General features: G+C 37.6%; 1 protein-coding gene across 1 annotated transcript in view; it reads left to right on the top strand.

Annotated features, from left to right (window-relative positions):
• KMT2C (lysine methyltransferase 2C) overlaps positions 1 to 14,900 on the top strand; it is a 285,187-nt gene that overhangs the window by 147,567 nt on the left and 122,720 nt on the right. The window contains 1 exon segment of the mRNA XM_045496257.1: positions 7,855 to 8,017. Within this exon segment, the coding sequence (XP_045352213.1) occupies positions 7,855 to 8,017 (163 nt within the window).

The following is a 14,900-nucleotide window of genomic DNA, read 5'->3' as shown; positions in this document are numbered from 1 at the left end:
GATATAGGCATCCTTTTCCTTCCCCCTTTTCCTGTTTGTTGTTGTTGTTGTTGTTGTTTTTGGAGGGGGCATGCTAAGGACAAATATGTTAGAATTAGATTTACAGTGCATCATTCATCCATAGGATTCTCTTAGCCGATACCTTACTATACTACGGGGTAGTGGAGAAGAATAGACTTTAATCCAGCTATCCATACCATCAGGTGGGGTACTAGTATATAGAATTTCATGTGAGAAATAAAAGGGCAAATATTTTCCCTTGACAATTTAGTCTTTGCCTAAAGTTCTTTTAATTCTCAAAATCTTTTTACTGAAGTATGATACATACACAGCAAAATGTACTTATTATAGGCATACATTTCTAAAAACACCCCTAAGATCAATTCCCGTAAACTGAGCTCAGTTCGAGAAACTAGTAGTAACACCCCAGAAATTCCATTCATGGGCGCCTGGGTGGCGCAGTCGGTTAAGCGTCCGACTTCAGCCAGGTCATGATCTCGCGGTCCGTGAGTTCGAGCCCCGCGTCAGGCTCTGGGCTGATGGCTCAGAGCCTGGAGCCTGTTTCCCATTCTGTGTCTCCCTCTCTCTCTGCCCCTCCCCCGTTCATGCTCTGTCTCTCTCTGTCCCAAAAATAAATAAACGTTGAAAAAAAAAAAAAAAAAAAAAAAAAAGAAATTCCATTCATGCCTCCTTTTGGTCACTGCTTTCCACTCCCCAAAGGCAAGTATTAATATCACTAATAACGTTATAAATTAGTCTTGCCTGTTTTTACATTTTATAAAACTGGACTCATACAATAAGTACTGTTTTCTTTTTTTACATATCATTATGTAAAACCAGCAACTAACCAAATTGTTGTAATTGTCATTCATTTTATTCTCATTGCTGGATAGGAGTATTCTGTTGTCGGAGTACTGAGTTTATGCATTTTACTGTTGGCCATTGGGGCTTTTTAATTTGAGAGTATTATGAATTGTGTTTTATGTGCATTCCAGTGTATTTCTTTTGGTAGTCAGTGAGGATTAATATTTTATGGAATTCAGATCCCAAAGTGACTACCTTCTTTCCTTATAACCTAAGCGAGAGTGAGGATGTAAGCGAGACAAAATATTCAGTGTGTTCCTGTAGTCACTTAATGGAATTTGCATTAATTCTCCATATCGAACTAATTAGGAATTCCTCGGATTCAATTCCTCTTTCACTTCCTGGCTTTGTAAGGGTGGGCAAGGAATTTGACATCACTGAGCTTCATTTGTAAAACGATAGAATGGTATCCACCTAAAATGGTGGCTTGAATAAAGTATTTCTTATAAAGTGCTTGGCCTGGTTATGTTTCATTGGCCAGCTTTGTGTCTTCCCTAAATTATGTGATTCTGTAACATGTCATTGTCTATTTTTAGCTTGTATCCATTTTTGTAACTTATAAGCTTTACTTCTATATATCCGGGATACCAGACATTTGTAATTCAAATTGCAGGTTATTTAAAAAAAATTTTTTTTGGTCACTTGATTTTTTTTTTCTGAGATAAGTATGGTTTTCACCATACAAAAGTTTAAAAGTTTTATGTACTCAAAGTTATTCATGTTTTTGTTTATGGTTCTGTTGGAGATTATAGCTATCATGGGTATTTGTTTAGGGCTTCTGATTTATGTATGTTGCTATCAACTAGAGAATTTACTGTTTCCTTGACCCAACTGATGGAGGGCACGTTTGTGTACTCAGAATGCTTGGCTCGGAAATGCTCATCTCAGGAGAGTCTATCTTAGGTTTTGCAGCTTCATTACTAGGTTCGGGTTTAAAATATTTACTCTTTGGTTTCATAGTTTTGAGTAAAGCCATTGTGTAATGTAAGTGTTCTATAAAAAATTTCTTAAAAATACGCTACTGATTTGGCAGAGACCTAACCCACAGGGCCTTGTGAGCTATTGCTGTATAACAAATCACCGTAAATTTAATGGCTGGAAACGGCCCTTGTTTATGAGGTCATACTTGTGTAGGTCAGAGGCTTAGGCAGGCTCAGCGGTGCTCTTTGCTTAGGGTCCTACAAGATGCCTACCTTTCTGGGTGCTTATGCAGAGGCCCTGAGGAAGAATAGTCTTCTAAACTCATTTAGGTCCAGGTAGAATTCAGTTATGTGCAGTTGCAGGACTGAGGTCACCGTTTCTTTATTGGCCATTTGGCCTGGGGTTGCCGTCAGCTCAGAGCCGCCACTCCTGCACCTCGCATGTGGCTCCTTTTGTCTTCAAAGACAGCAGTGATGTAGCGAATCCTCACTGGCTTTGAGTTTCTCTGACTTTCCTTTCTGCCACCAGCTGGAGAAAACTCTGCTTTTAAAGGAATTGTGTAATTCGAATAGACTAATCTCTTCCTTGATTAATTCAGCATCAGTTGATTAGCAGCCTTAATCACATCTGCAAAAATCCGTTTGCCATGTAAAATACTATAATCGCTGGCATGATATTTCATCATATTTTCTTTACCAGTCTCTGGATTAGGGTGAGACATCTTGGGGTGAGAGTGGGGAATGCAGGCTTTTTACGAGTGTGCCTAACACACGCCAATATTGAGGAGTTTTGGACCTGATCCAGAGGTATCAGGGACCCCCTTAAAAAGACCATTGTGACAGCAGTGAGGAAGATGGGTCAGAAGGGAAAGATAGTGGCAGGAGAAAAATCTCATTCATAGCAATGTCCATTTTGTAATGTACAATTTTGATTTTGTAATGTTATTTAATTTCTTTCTTTCCTTCTCTCTCTCTCTCCCTCCTTTTCCCTTTCCTTTTCCCTTTCCTTTTTCCTTTCCTTTCCTTTCCTTTCCTTTCCTTTCCTTTCCTTTCCTTTCCTTTCCTTTCCTTTCCTTTCCTTTCCTTTCCTTTCCTTTCCTTTCCTTCCTTTTTTAGCAGATGTTTCAATCAGAAATGTATGTTTGATAGTGTGTACAAACCAGAATAATTAACTGGGCCAGAACAACAACAGATCACTAATTAAGATAGTCATTACTTCAAGCCCATTTATATGTAAAATGTTTTGATAGATTGATTTTTATTTCAGTCAGTTCTCTTTTAAGCATATTTTTCGAAAGCAAGCACTAATTCTTTTGGTAGAGACCTGAATCTCATTAATAACATCTTCCTAAACGCGGTATTAGGGTGGGTTTAACTTCCTGAGATGTCTAATCGTATGCGTTATATGTTGATTCTTACTGGCTCCAGTTTTTAAATTTAGCTTCATTTATTTTTATTCTTTGGTCTCGAGTTTTGCATTTTTCAAGCTGTATTTTTTTTCTTAACCAAATTTGCCACTTCTCAAAGATTTTGACATGTTTCTTATTCAATCATTTCAAAAATAATATGTTCTTTTCCTTTGACTTAAAATTTTCTGGTGGATAGATTTTGAGTTTATGTTGTGAATTCATAATTACTAATGTATTAGGGTTAGGACACACCTGCTTTTTTGAATACGACACAGGAAATACTTGATTTTTTGAATTTATAGACATTTTAATGAATTTAAAAGAATTCTATGTACATTTAAATATATATTCTCTAGTTTGGGATTATGGAGCTCTGTGTTTCTTTGTATAAATTAGAATCAAACTTGATTGTTACTGAATTCTTTATCATTATTTCATATCTGTGTATAGCTTTGTTTCTGAGAGCTATATTAAAGTCCAGTTTATTCATATACATATTTCAGTCTTGCTTTTATATGTCAAGGAAATTCATATTAGGTATATAAACTTTAATGACTGTTATTCTGTTGGAACTTTTAACATACGGCTTATTTCAATGTGAACTTTATCTTTGCCCTTTTCTTTTTGGTCTGGATCCAGGTTTCTTTGCTGTAGCTGCTTTTTTTTTTGATAATATTTGTCCTTTTCCCTCCAGCTCTTTGTTTTTGAATTTTCTGTGTCACTGTGCCTCATACACACACATGTTCCTGTGTATGTCACTGTGCCCCCCCCCCACACACACGTTCCTATACACACAAACATGTGTATACATATGTGTGAATATACATACACACACCCGTACACGTAAAGAAAATTTATGTGTATATACAAAATATGTTTTGCATATTTTGAAAGTTGCTGTTTTTTAATTGGGAATTTAACCTGTTTACATTTATTATCCATGGACTTAAATGTTAACTTAGCATGTATTAAAATTTTAGCTTCAAATTATTTTTTTATAGACCTTGGAAGATACTGCTTTTCTTTGTTTTTGCATTCAGTATTGCTAGTGAGAAGTAACGACTGATTTTCCTTTCTTTGTAGATGACCTGTTTTTTCTTTTGTGAGGCTATTAGAATTTTTCCTTTACCTTTATCATCTTAAAATTTTGCCAGTATTTCTGAGTGTGAGACATTTTAATCCAAAGTGGGTATTATCTATTTAGGAGGGCAATGTGACAGGTATTAAGAGACGGTGCTTTTGTAGTGATGCAGACGTCAGTGGAACAGAGATAAGGACTCGCTTAGCTCCCTCACCTGTTAAATGAAATTATGCTTAATAAATGTTAGCTCTTATTACTAGATATTTTTATAAATTTTCTTTTAGAGTAATTTCTCTGATTATAATCCTATTTTCTTCTGGTACTCTTGCTAAAGAGACATTGGACTTTGTGGATCAGTTTCCCATGTCATTTTACCTGTTTTTCTTCCTTTCTGTCTTCATTCTTTACTCTGCATTCTGGGAGGACCCCAGCTGACTTATAAGAAGAAAAATTGGGTAAAGGTCACGAAGTTTGATATATGGAAAACTTGATAATATTTGATGTTTCTTAGAGCACTCATCCCCATTGCCATAGTTGATACAGAGTAAATACTTGATAATTAATTGAACAAGCTTTGGAATATCCTCAAGTCTTATGTTACTGTTTCATAACTCATGTTTAACCTTAATCTCTGAAATTTTGTTGATTCTGTTCTGTTTTGTATTATAGATTTATTTTGAGAGAGCCTTTCTTATTTCAGTCTAGTGAAATAAAAGTTTTGGAAGCTTCTCAGACTTAACAGTTGGCAATGTGAACTCTAATTGAGAGCTTCTTCTTGGATGTGTTCTTGGACAATTGTCAAAAGATACTATAACACTTTTCTTTTTTTCTCTCCCTCTCCTCTTTTTCTTTTTTAATGATTGAAATGTAGAAAAAACAAAATGCTATTTAGGAGTTTTAAATATTGATTCAAATAAATTGTTCAGTTGATAAACCACTTAACAACTATTTATTCTTACCTCCCTCTCCCAAAATGTTAATTAGCTTTGTAATTATTACTTAGTTTATAATTTGTTACACTTCTAATATGAATTGTACAAGAATGCTGATGTTAGAGAAGTTCCCTGTGGAAATTTATTCTTTCATATTTTATACAATTTCACAAATGCTTTTTATTTGGTTTAGAAAGATCTATTCCAGCTTATATATAAAGTATACATTTTCTTTCAATGCCAAATGTCTTTCATTAGCTATGTAATTATAACAGATGGGCTTGAAGCGTTCACTTAAATGCAGTTAGTATTTTATTTCCCTTCCTTTATTCCCTGTTATCTTTATGTTATTGTAAATTAGTATGTTGGATACATTCCAGAGCTTCTCATAGTAGTTTAGCTAATGTCACGTAATATTTTCCATTGCAAATGTGATTAAGAGAACATGTTGATGTTTCTAAAATGATATAGACATTGGGAAAAGGATCAATTTAAATTATTTTGTTTCCTTATTATGCACTTAAATAAAAGTCATTATATTTTATTTGCCAAAATTATTTTTAGTGCAAAAGGCTCTGTACAACTTGCCATATGCTATAAAAATAACGGATTTTAGCAGTTTAGCTGAAATTATTTTGTTATGTTTATGAGTTAATATAAAAACTTTTTAATGATCGGTTGGACATATAAATGCACTTTCCTCCTTCCACATTTTCTTGGTCTTTCCAGTATGACACAAGGATACTCAGACTACTTAGATGTTACACATGTTGTTAACTCTGGGTTCTGCTAATATACTAAACAGATACCCGGAAAGGTTATGACATAAAAGTAAGTTTAGAAAAAGCTGGTTGTTACACTTTATCAGTGAAGAGAATTAAGGCTTTATTTCTTCTTTTCAATGAAGTAACACCTCTAAGTATAAAAAGAGAACTGAAATGTGTATTAGTCTGTGGACTTGTGGACATGACATACAACTGAAATGCCACAAAGATAGGTAGTGTTTATGAGTTACTTAGAAGCTACAGACATCTGTTGACTGTATTCAGAATGTGTAGAAGACTCATCATCAAGAGACACTGAACTTTGTTATATTGGTGCAATGCCATGGACTGATGGTTTTAAGGAAGAATTTGATGGCACCTTATATAAAATGCTTAAATTAATCATAATTGTAAAACTGTGGTGTTCTCTGATAGACTAGCAGAGTGTGGACTAGGTGTATCGGCATGTGAAGATCATCCTAGTAATGGTACCAACTTCCTCTGTTTCACGAGGCTCAGTTTTACCCCACGGTGCCCCATTCGGTTTCAGTTGTTTGTTGGGCTGTTCGTGAACCACACTTACCAATGAGATTACTAGCGGTGGAGTCCCATTTAGCGCATGCACATACCAGCACCTGTTGATTAGGACCTTTCTGTGGCCAGCAGCGTTCACAGTGCTACAGCTGCAGAGGTAGTGTAGTCTGGCCCCTCTGCTTAAGGATCCTGGACCGGGGGAAAGAGAAGACAAGTGAATGATTCTCATGCAGTGGCATGAATGCTAAGACGGAAGCCTATACGGGATAGATGGCTGGGCCTCTGCAGAAAGAGATTTTCCACTGTACGGTGCAGGCCACCCAGCAAAGACCCATAAAGAAAATGGTGCCCAGAATGATCTTAGGGGGAGGAAGGAGAGTTTACTCATCATTCTCAGGGAAAGCTGAATCGTTGCCGGGTTGTAGGTAGTTCGTACTGACCTCCTACGCTTTCAGTTGCCTTACACTTGACCTGTGGTCCTTTTGGGGGGCTCACTTGCTTTGCTTTACCACCAGCAAGAGAGTAGAGGCAGGTAGAAATAGGGGAAGGAGATACACGACTTTGTTTTTCTTCACATCTCCGTTCTTATTAAGACGTTTGAAACTAATTGCTACAGTGAAGTGTGTAGATTCGTATGTGTACCTTTAACCCCCGGTTGCCCCTCATTAACTTGTTCTCTGAGTGGTTCATTTCATGTTGATTTTTAGATAGGGTGAAAATAGTAAGAGGTTTTAAAAAAATAGTAAGAGGTTTTGCCAACAGTATGGATTCATTTTGTTAGCTTGTTGGTGGGATTCAGTGTTAAAAGAACCCACAACTAGACACCTGCCTTTTCAATCATGCTACTAATTTAAAAAATTTTTAGTTGTTTTTGACAAAAATCAGTGGAAAAAGTGAAATCTCACTTTCTAACTTGACTGGAAGAATGAATCTATATTATACCAAGCACACAACTAGTGTGTTAGATTTTATTATTATTTTTTTTTTCAACATTTATTTATTTTTGGTACAGAGAGAGACAGAGCATGAACGGGGGAGGGGCAGAGAGAGAGGGAGACACAGAATCGGAAACAGGCTCCAGGCTCTGAGCCATCAGCCCAGAGCCCGACACGGGGCTCGAACTCACGGACTGCGAGATCGTGACCTGGCTGAAGTCGGATGCTTAACCGACTGCGCCACCCAGGCGCCCCAGATTTTATTATTTTTAACAGATCTTTTACTTAGTATCATGGAGGTTTCGTTGTTTTACTAGTAATGTACACAGACTTTTCTATACCTTCCTAGCCCCACATTTGAATGCTCCTTTGCTAGGTTTTTAAAAGAGATTTCTTTCCCCTTTGCCCCTTTCAGCGATGTGCGTTTTGTAAGCACCTTGGAGCCACTATCAAATGCTGTGAAGACAAGTGCACCCAGATGTACCATTATCCTTGTGCCGCTGGAGCTGGTACCTTCCAGGACTTCAGGAACTTCTTCCTTCTGTGTCCAGAGCACATCGACCAAGCTCCTGAGAGATGTAAGTTTACTACAGATAGACTTTTTAAACATTTATCAGTGTGTTTACTTCAAATAACAAATGTTGTAAGTTCCCTAAATGTTACTCTGCTTGTGTTAAAAGTCACATAATCTTGATGATCTAAGGGATCTTTAGATCCTAGTGATCTTTGGGGGGCGGGGGGGGGGGGGAGGGAATCTCTTACCACCAGTGTCACTGAAGTCCAAAAGGTATTTCCTCAAAATTTCAAAGACAGTTTACTTGTTTTAAATTCTTATTAAAAAAATTTTTTTTTCTTTAAACCACTGTAGAAATACTGAGTATATACAGTATTTTATTATGTACTAGAAAGTAAGTCATTTAAAAAGTTAAACAGTATTCAGTGTCTTCTACACCAGAAAACCACTTAGAGAATTATAAGATGATTCACTCAGGTGTTATTTCAGGATGGACGTGAGTAGAATCAGCAAACACTTTTGAAATTCTTGGTAGTTGTATAGCCCTGATAATCAGTAATAGAAATCTGTTAGTCCTTCTTGATTTCTCTACCTTGATTATCTGTAATCCTCAGTTTTGCCTTGTTTCCTTTCTTTTCCAGACAGTATTTTTATAATTATTTGAAAATGTTTAAATGTTTGAAATTTGTTTAACAGAAAATTATAACTCTTTCCTATCTTTATTGTTAAATCTTGCCTCTTTCTTAGTATATGGATTTCCAATGAGCATGTATGCTTTGGAATTTTTTCCTCTAGTAAATTCAATTTCCAGTCTCATTGTGAAATCCCTGTGATACTTTATTCCGTCTTTTTTATGTCACCTGTTAGTTACCTTATTGATAGCTTTTATCTATATCTTAGCAATACTGGTGAAAGCTATTTTATTAAATCTTTTCCAGCTCTCTGGAACATAAATGTAGCTACCTCAGGCTTGAACTTAAGTAGTCTCAAATACAGTTAGATTGTGTAATCTCCATACCATAATTTCATCTTCAGCTAAGATTATTTTGTGTTTACGTGTATAACCATATCATCCCTAATCACTATACAGACATAAATTATAGGTAGGGCAAACCGAAATGTCAGATTGTGTTTAGGTGAATAAGGGATTTAAAGTCTAAAATATGTTTGCGATTATATACTTAAGTCTGGGAGAAAAAGAGCATTCATGCATAGCACCTGTCACAGGTGTTACTTATTCTAAGACCCCACAGAGTGAGGTGCTTCACGAAGCAGGTGCACCAGCTGCGAAGTCATCATGAGTTGGTTATATTCTGGGTGGTATAATACACTTTGCCAATCAAATAAAACAACTGTATGTGTCCTTAAGAATCTGGATTTTATTCATTGTTTTGTACTTAGGCATACTTTAGACCTCAGTAAACAACATACAAACTTTTCTGTGACCACATTCCTAACGTTAGACATTTTGTTGGTTAATGGCTCTGCTGCTTCCTCCTGCAGACTGTGTTCTAACAGGGCATACCTCACTTAATGTTAGAGCATAAATATCGTGTAAAGAAGTGTAAGGACTCAGGGGAGCTGAGCTGCTGTCACTTAGCGTGCGTGTACAATGAGAGGTCTGTGCTGGCACACAGAGCTTAGAGATACACTGAAATTGTTGGCACTGTGCCTTGTTCCAAAATAGATTTGTGGAGACTCATAAAAATACATGAATAGTAGGATAAAATAAAACTAAAAATACGCAAGGAAATTTGGCCGTGGGAAAATAAGGGTAGTATAAATATGATGGTAATAGTGACATTGGTATTTTGAGCAATAAATGCATGCTTCCTAGATCTAAGCCACCAACTCGGCTCCAGAGCTCTCCAGCCATCAACACAAAGAGGGGAATATGAACAGTGACCTGATTCATGGCAATGTCAAAAGAATTCACTTGATACTGAGACTATATGTACATTATACACTGCAGCGAAACAAATCCCACAGGGCAATTTCTTATAACAGCCCTCAAAATAAGCCAGTGGTATGAAACCAAAGCCCAGTTGAGTAACTTCTATTCCTCAAATATCTTAAACAGTGCAATCTGTATACACAGCTTTCTGACTATCTGTCTTAATTCAAGTATATAGAGAACATTGCAGATAGAGTGTATTGTAGTAATTTACAAGATAGTCTTCATAAAATCTTTCATAAATATTTTTGTGGGGCTTAAACAGAGTGTTACTGTGAGGGTTAAATAACAATTAATGAAAACATGTAGCAGTTTACCTTGTATATTTGAATTGCTTTACAAAATGGTAGTTATTCCAGCTCTTATCTAAGACCCAAGTTCTGCATATACATTGAATATAATACTTCATGCTACTGCCTAAATGTAGAGCAACATGCTTGATAGCTGAGTTAGGAGTTGGAGTGACGTCTTTTTATGGAAGCTGCGGGGGGGGGGGGGGGGAAGGACCTCATTAGAAAGAAATCCCAGCAAAGTGAGCATCTGTGAGCAAGGCCGAGATTTTTATCAAAAAACAGTTGTAGGGCGTTTTGTCATGGATAAATGCTGGTCACGGCCTCATCATCATTCACATGACAATGCCAGTGTATATGAACCTTGTCTGGAAGTTTTACACTAAATATCCATTTCAGAGCTGTAGCCAGATCTATTTCCTGAGTGGCATTTTGCTTCTGCGGGAATGCCAAATGGCAAGGAGCCAAACATGTAAGATCAGAGGAAAGAACCTTCCAGAAAGAGTGAACTACTGCACAGGTCTTGAGGGGTGGTGGGCCTGGCGCAGGATTGGGGAGTGGCAGCTAGTCCCTGTGCCTGGAACACAGCGTCTGCTAATGACTGTGGAGACAACAGCGGAGTGAGCACAGACCCCCTCACTTAGGCCTTGCGACAAGGGAAGGGTTTACTTCTTCTGTCTACACTGAGAAGATTTCGAAGGGTTCAAATGGGGGAATACGGTCTCTCTTCCTTCACTCCCCTTCCCCAGTGAATTTACCTTCATCGTTCAGCTTTAAATTATTTTACTTCATTTCAGCTTTTAACTCGAACCTCCCTTTCTTGGTTGTGTGTCTCTTGGTACCAAGTCTTGCTGCCTTTCTGTTACCTGAAATGCTGTCGGTTCCTGACCTTTCTTCTATTTACCTGCCTACTCTGTGGGCCAGCCTCTCTGGACAACATCCGTGATTTACATTTTCTTTCTAGTGATTCCATTTAGGCCACCGCAGTGTCCTGCCAGTAATGCGAACAGAGATGAAGGTGCCGGGACGTTGGCGGAGCTCACAGAGCTGTGCTGATGGACCCTTAGCTGGACGCTGCCTGGCAGCGGTTTGACTTGCTGTGGCTCTTCGCCAGGGCGTTGCTTCTGACGCAGGAGTGGTCGTCTCCCCTTCCAGCTTAAGCGAGTGAAGCGGTCTGGGACAGGGTCTTCTCACGTAGGCCCAGTGTTCTCATCTTTTCCTCCGTCTCTTCTCTTGTCACCGCTGTCACTGGAAATGACCTTGTCCACAGCTCTGTTTCTCCTGCTCTCTTCTCGCTCCTGCTGCATCGGTTAGTCTCCTCGCTGTGTGCCTCTGCTGGCACTTTCCTTCTTACCTTTGTACCTGCGCAGACGTTCCTCCCCTTGGTTGTCCTTCCGGTGGGAGGAAATATCCATTAGTGAAGAGCTTGATCTCGGGAGCCACATTGACCTGGATTTAACTCCTGTTTTTCTCTCAAGTTAGCTTTAGCTTTTAGCCTTTCACTCCATCCCTTCTGCTTTTTCAATTGCTTAAAGAAACGTTTCACCTAGTTGTTTAATTACCGCTTCAAACTTCGTTTCCCTGTGGCTTGCGGACATATATGTATGTATATGTCTATATGCTTATTCCTCACATGACACTTAAGCTGTCCAGTAATAGCATCTTTTGCATGACTTCCAAAAGCCTGTTTTGGTATTTCTGTACTTGTCTTCTCCCTGAATGGGGAAGTGGTTGAAGCCGACTTCATTTCTTGACGTAGTGCTTTTTTCTGTTATTATTTTTACATAACGCATGGTAAATGTTTTTAGACTGAGTGTATCATGTGGATGTGTTTCTTTGTCTCATTTATTACCAGTGATCCATACTAATCAAAACAGCATGATCGTGTTGTCATTAAGGAACTGCTGTCAACTGTCATAGTAATTTCTGCCGCAGCGATACACACGGTTATCTTAGTGTAGAATGGGCTTTGCTTAGTGTGGCGCACAGTGCTGTGCGCTAGAAATAGGACGTGAGCAACGTAAGTACTGTTTTTCTAGTATTCACGCTAAAATGTTAAATTACAGTTCAGAAAAAAACACATTTAATCCAGTGTGTCCAAAATATTGATATTTTAACATGTGAGCAGTAAAAATTTTTGATATTTGACATTACTTCCTTCCTAGTAAGTCTTTGGAATCTGGGGTGCAGTTTAAACGCATAGCACACGTCACTTTGGACAATCACGTTTCCGTTGCTCAGTGGCCACATGTGACCAGTAGCTACCATGGCAAGTTAAGTGTCAAAATAGCAAACTCTGGAACGTTTCACAGAAGCATTTCACACAGTGTTCCCTGCATGTTTACAGTAGAAAGATGAACTGAGTAGTGTCTGATCATCAGAATGTAGTATTTGCTTCAATTTCTGTTAAGTTTTGAGTAGGCAAAGAAATAAAAGGTTAGTTTTTAAATGTACATAGCTTGAATGACTAAATATTGGCACTCTCTTTAGTATTAAAAAAAATTGACCCTATTATGTCATTTCTATCAAAAATGAACTAATTTATGACATTTCCATTTTTAGATTAATGACTTATTTTAAATGCCGGTCAAAGAGTCATTTAAAAGTGATTTAAGACCTATTTAATACAAGAGGATACAAAGTTGAAAAAGACAAGGTCCCTACCCTTTAAGTGTTCATAATATTGTGTTATAATCACTTGATTTTATAACAGTTTATTCTCAGCATTTGGGGAAAAGGTATACTCAACAACTAAATGGATATGTAGGTGTGGTAACATTAGATATTCAGGGCTATGTGAGCAGAGTTTTGAAGGCCTCTTTGGGCTATGTGAGAGCAGAGTTTTGAAGACCTCTTTGGAAAGGGTTAGGGGCACAGTAAAGGGACAAAATTTCAAGCAGTGACAACGATGTATATGAGCACACGGGCACTGAACAGCATGTGTGTTAATGTGCATAGCAAGCTGCTTGTTGTCACCAGGAATAGTGCGTGGTCCTTGGATTTCACTGGAAAGGGAGGTAAGGGCTTCCCCCCCTCCCCCCTTTATGCTAGAAAATTTTTACTTTTTTTTCCTCTTAGGTGAAAAGGTGGGTATTGATAAAAATTTAAGCAGGGCATAACAATTAGATTCACAATTTTGAAAACTTATTTGAGATGTGTAGATGATTAGCGAGAAGGTCAGATCCGTCAACAGGGATCCATTTAGAAGATACTGTAATTACCAAGGCAAAGTGGGCTGGACTGAACTATACAAATTGAAGGAAGAAGGATATATAGGAAGTTTATTCAGTAGGAATTGGTGTCTACTTGGATGTGTTGGGTCAGGGAAGAGGACTAGTGAGACTAAAGTTTCTGCCTTTACCCAGAATGATTGAGAAAAACAGGAGAGGTTTTAGATTTTAAAAGTGTTTTATTTTAGAGGTGTTAAGTTTTGAGTATTTTTAGAACATCTGGCTATTGAGGTCCACTGAGACTTGAGAATAACATGTTATAATTTAGAAGGAAGTTTGGGGCTAGTGGTACAGATTTGGGAATCATGGGAGTTGATCGCAAAGGGAAACCATGGAACAGGATGAAACCCTAAAATACTCCAGCATTTAGAGGGACCGTAGGGGTCCAGAAGCCAACGTGGGAGGTGAGATGGAGGCATGGGAAACCTGAGGGGAGTTCAGGAGAAAGTTGCCATCATAGAAGCCAAGAGAAGGGACTTTACTGTGGGAGTGGATAGTAATGTAAATGCTGCAAAGGATAAAAAGAGGTCTGAAAAGTAACCATTGGATTTCATAGATCATTGGTAGCCTCCTGAAGGTGGCGCCAGGTACATGGCAGGTGTGCAGCTGCCAGGGCTCCAGCTGGAGGGCCAGGTACACTCCAGGACTTGGTTCTGGACTGCGAATGGTTTCTACCATTTTAAAAGGACTCTAAAGGAAAGAGCAAAAGTCTGTATATTAGAGATTCTATGGCTTATAAAACCAGTTTGTCAAGTAAAAGGAATAGATGATTACTCTGCTTCAAGATGCTTGACTGGCAAAAAAACAAGGTGGAAAGGGCTTATACCCAGAGAGGACTGACCAAACCTTCAAAAAGTAAAAGGGAGGGAAAAAAAACGTTCGTCTATACAATTTAAAAGTCTTCAGATCATCAGCTAATCAAACCATTTAGTATGTGTCACATGTAGACATACTTATATATATCATCAAATTAGTATGATTTTAGAACATGATTTTTCTTACTGTAATATGCGTGAGTTTAACTGTGTACTTGGCAGGACAGTTTATTGTTACATTTTTGTTTAAGATGGTAAAAGAGCTTAAAAAGTGCTATTTCTTTTAATCCATATCTGGGGATAGAGGATGTCCATGATTACCTAGACTTTAATACTTTTTTACAAACTGGCAATTAATATAGATGAATATAGAATTAGTATATGAAGTTTTGTATTTGTGTACAAATACGTAGTTTCCATCTTTAATATTCTCCTTCATACGATGTTTTCTAGTATTAAAAAAACCAATATTTGATCTGAATAAAAATCAGTCTGTTTATGCTTAAGAAGCACTTAATTTAGTTGATATTAACATTTCTTAATTGTCTCTTCACTTATCTTGTTAATTTTAAAATACATTTAACATCCAAATAAAATGGTTCTTTTTGCACTGCAAGGCATTTTCTCAGTTGATATTTTCCTGTTTGGTTCTTTTCAG

Source organism: Leopardus geoffroyi, chromosome A2 (genome assembly GCF_018350155.1).
Source record: "Leopardus geoffroyi isolate Oge1 chromosome A2, O.geoffroyi_Oge1_pat1.0, whole genome shotgun sequence".
NCBI classification, from domain to species: Eukaryota; Metazoa; Chordata; class Mammalia; order Carnivora; family Felidae; genus Leopardus; species Leopardus geoffroyi.
The sequence above is the reverse complement of the archived record's forward strand: the minus strand, read 5'-3'. Positions and strand labels throughout refer to the sequence as shown.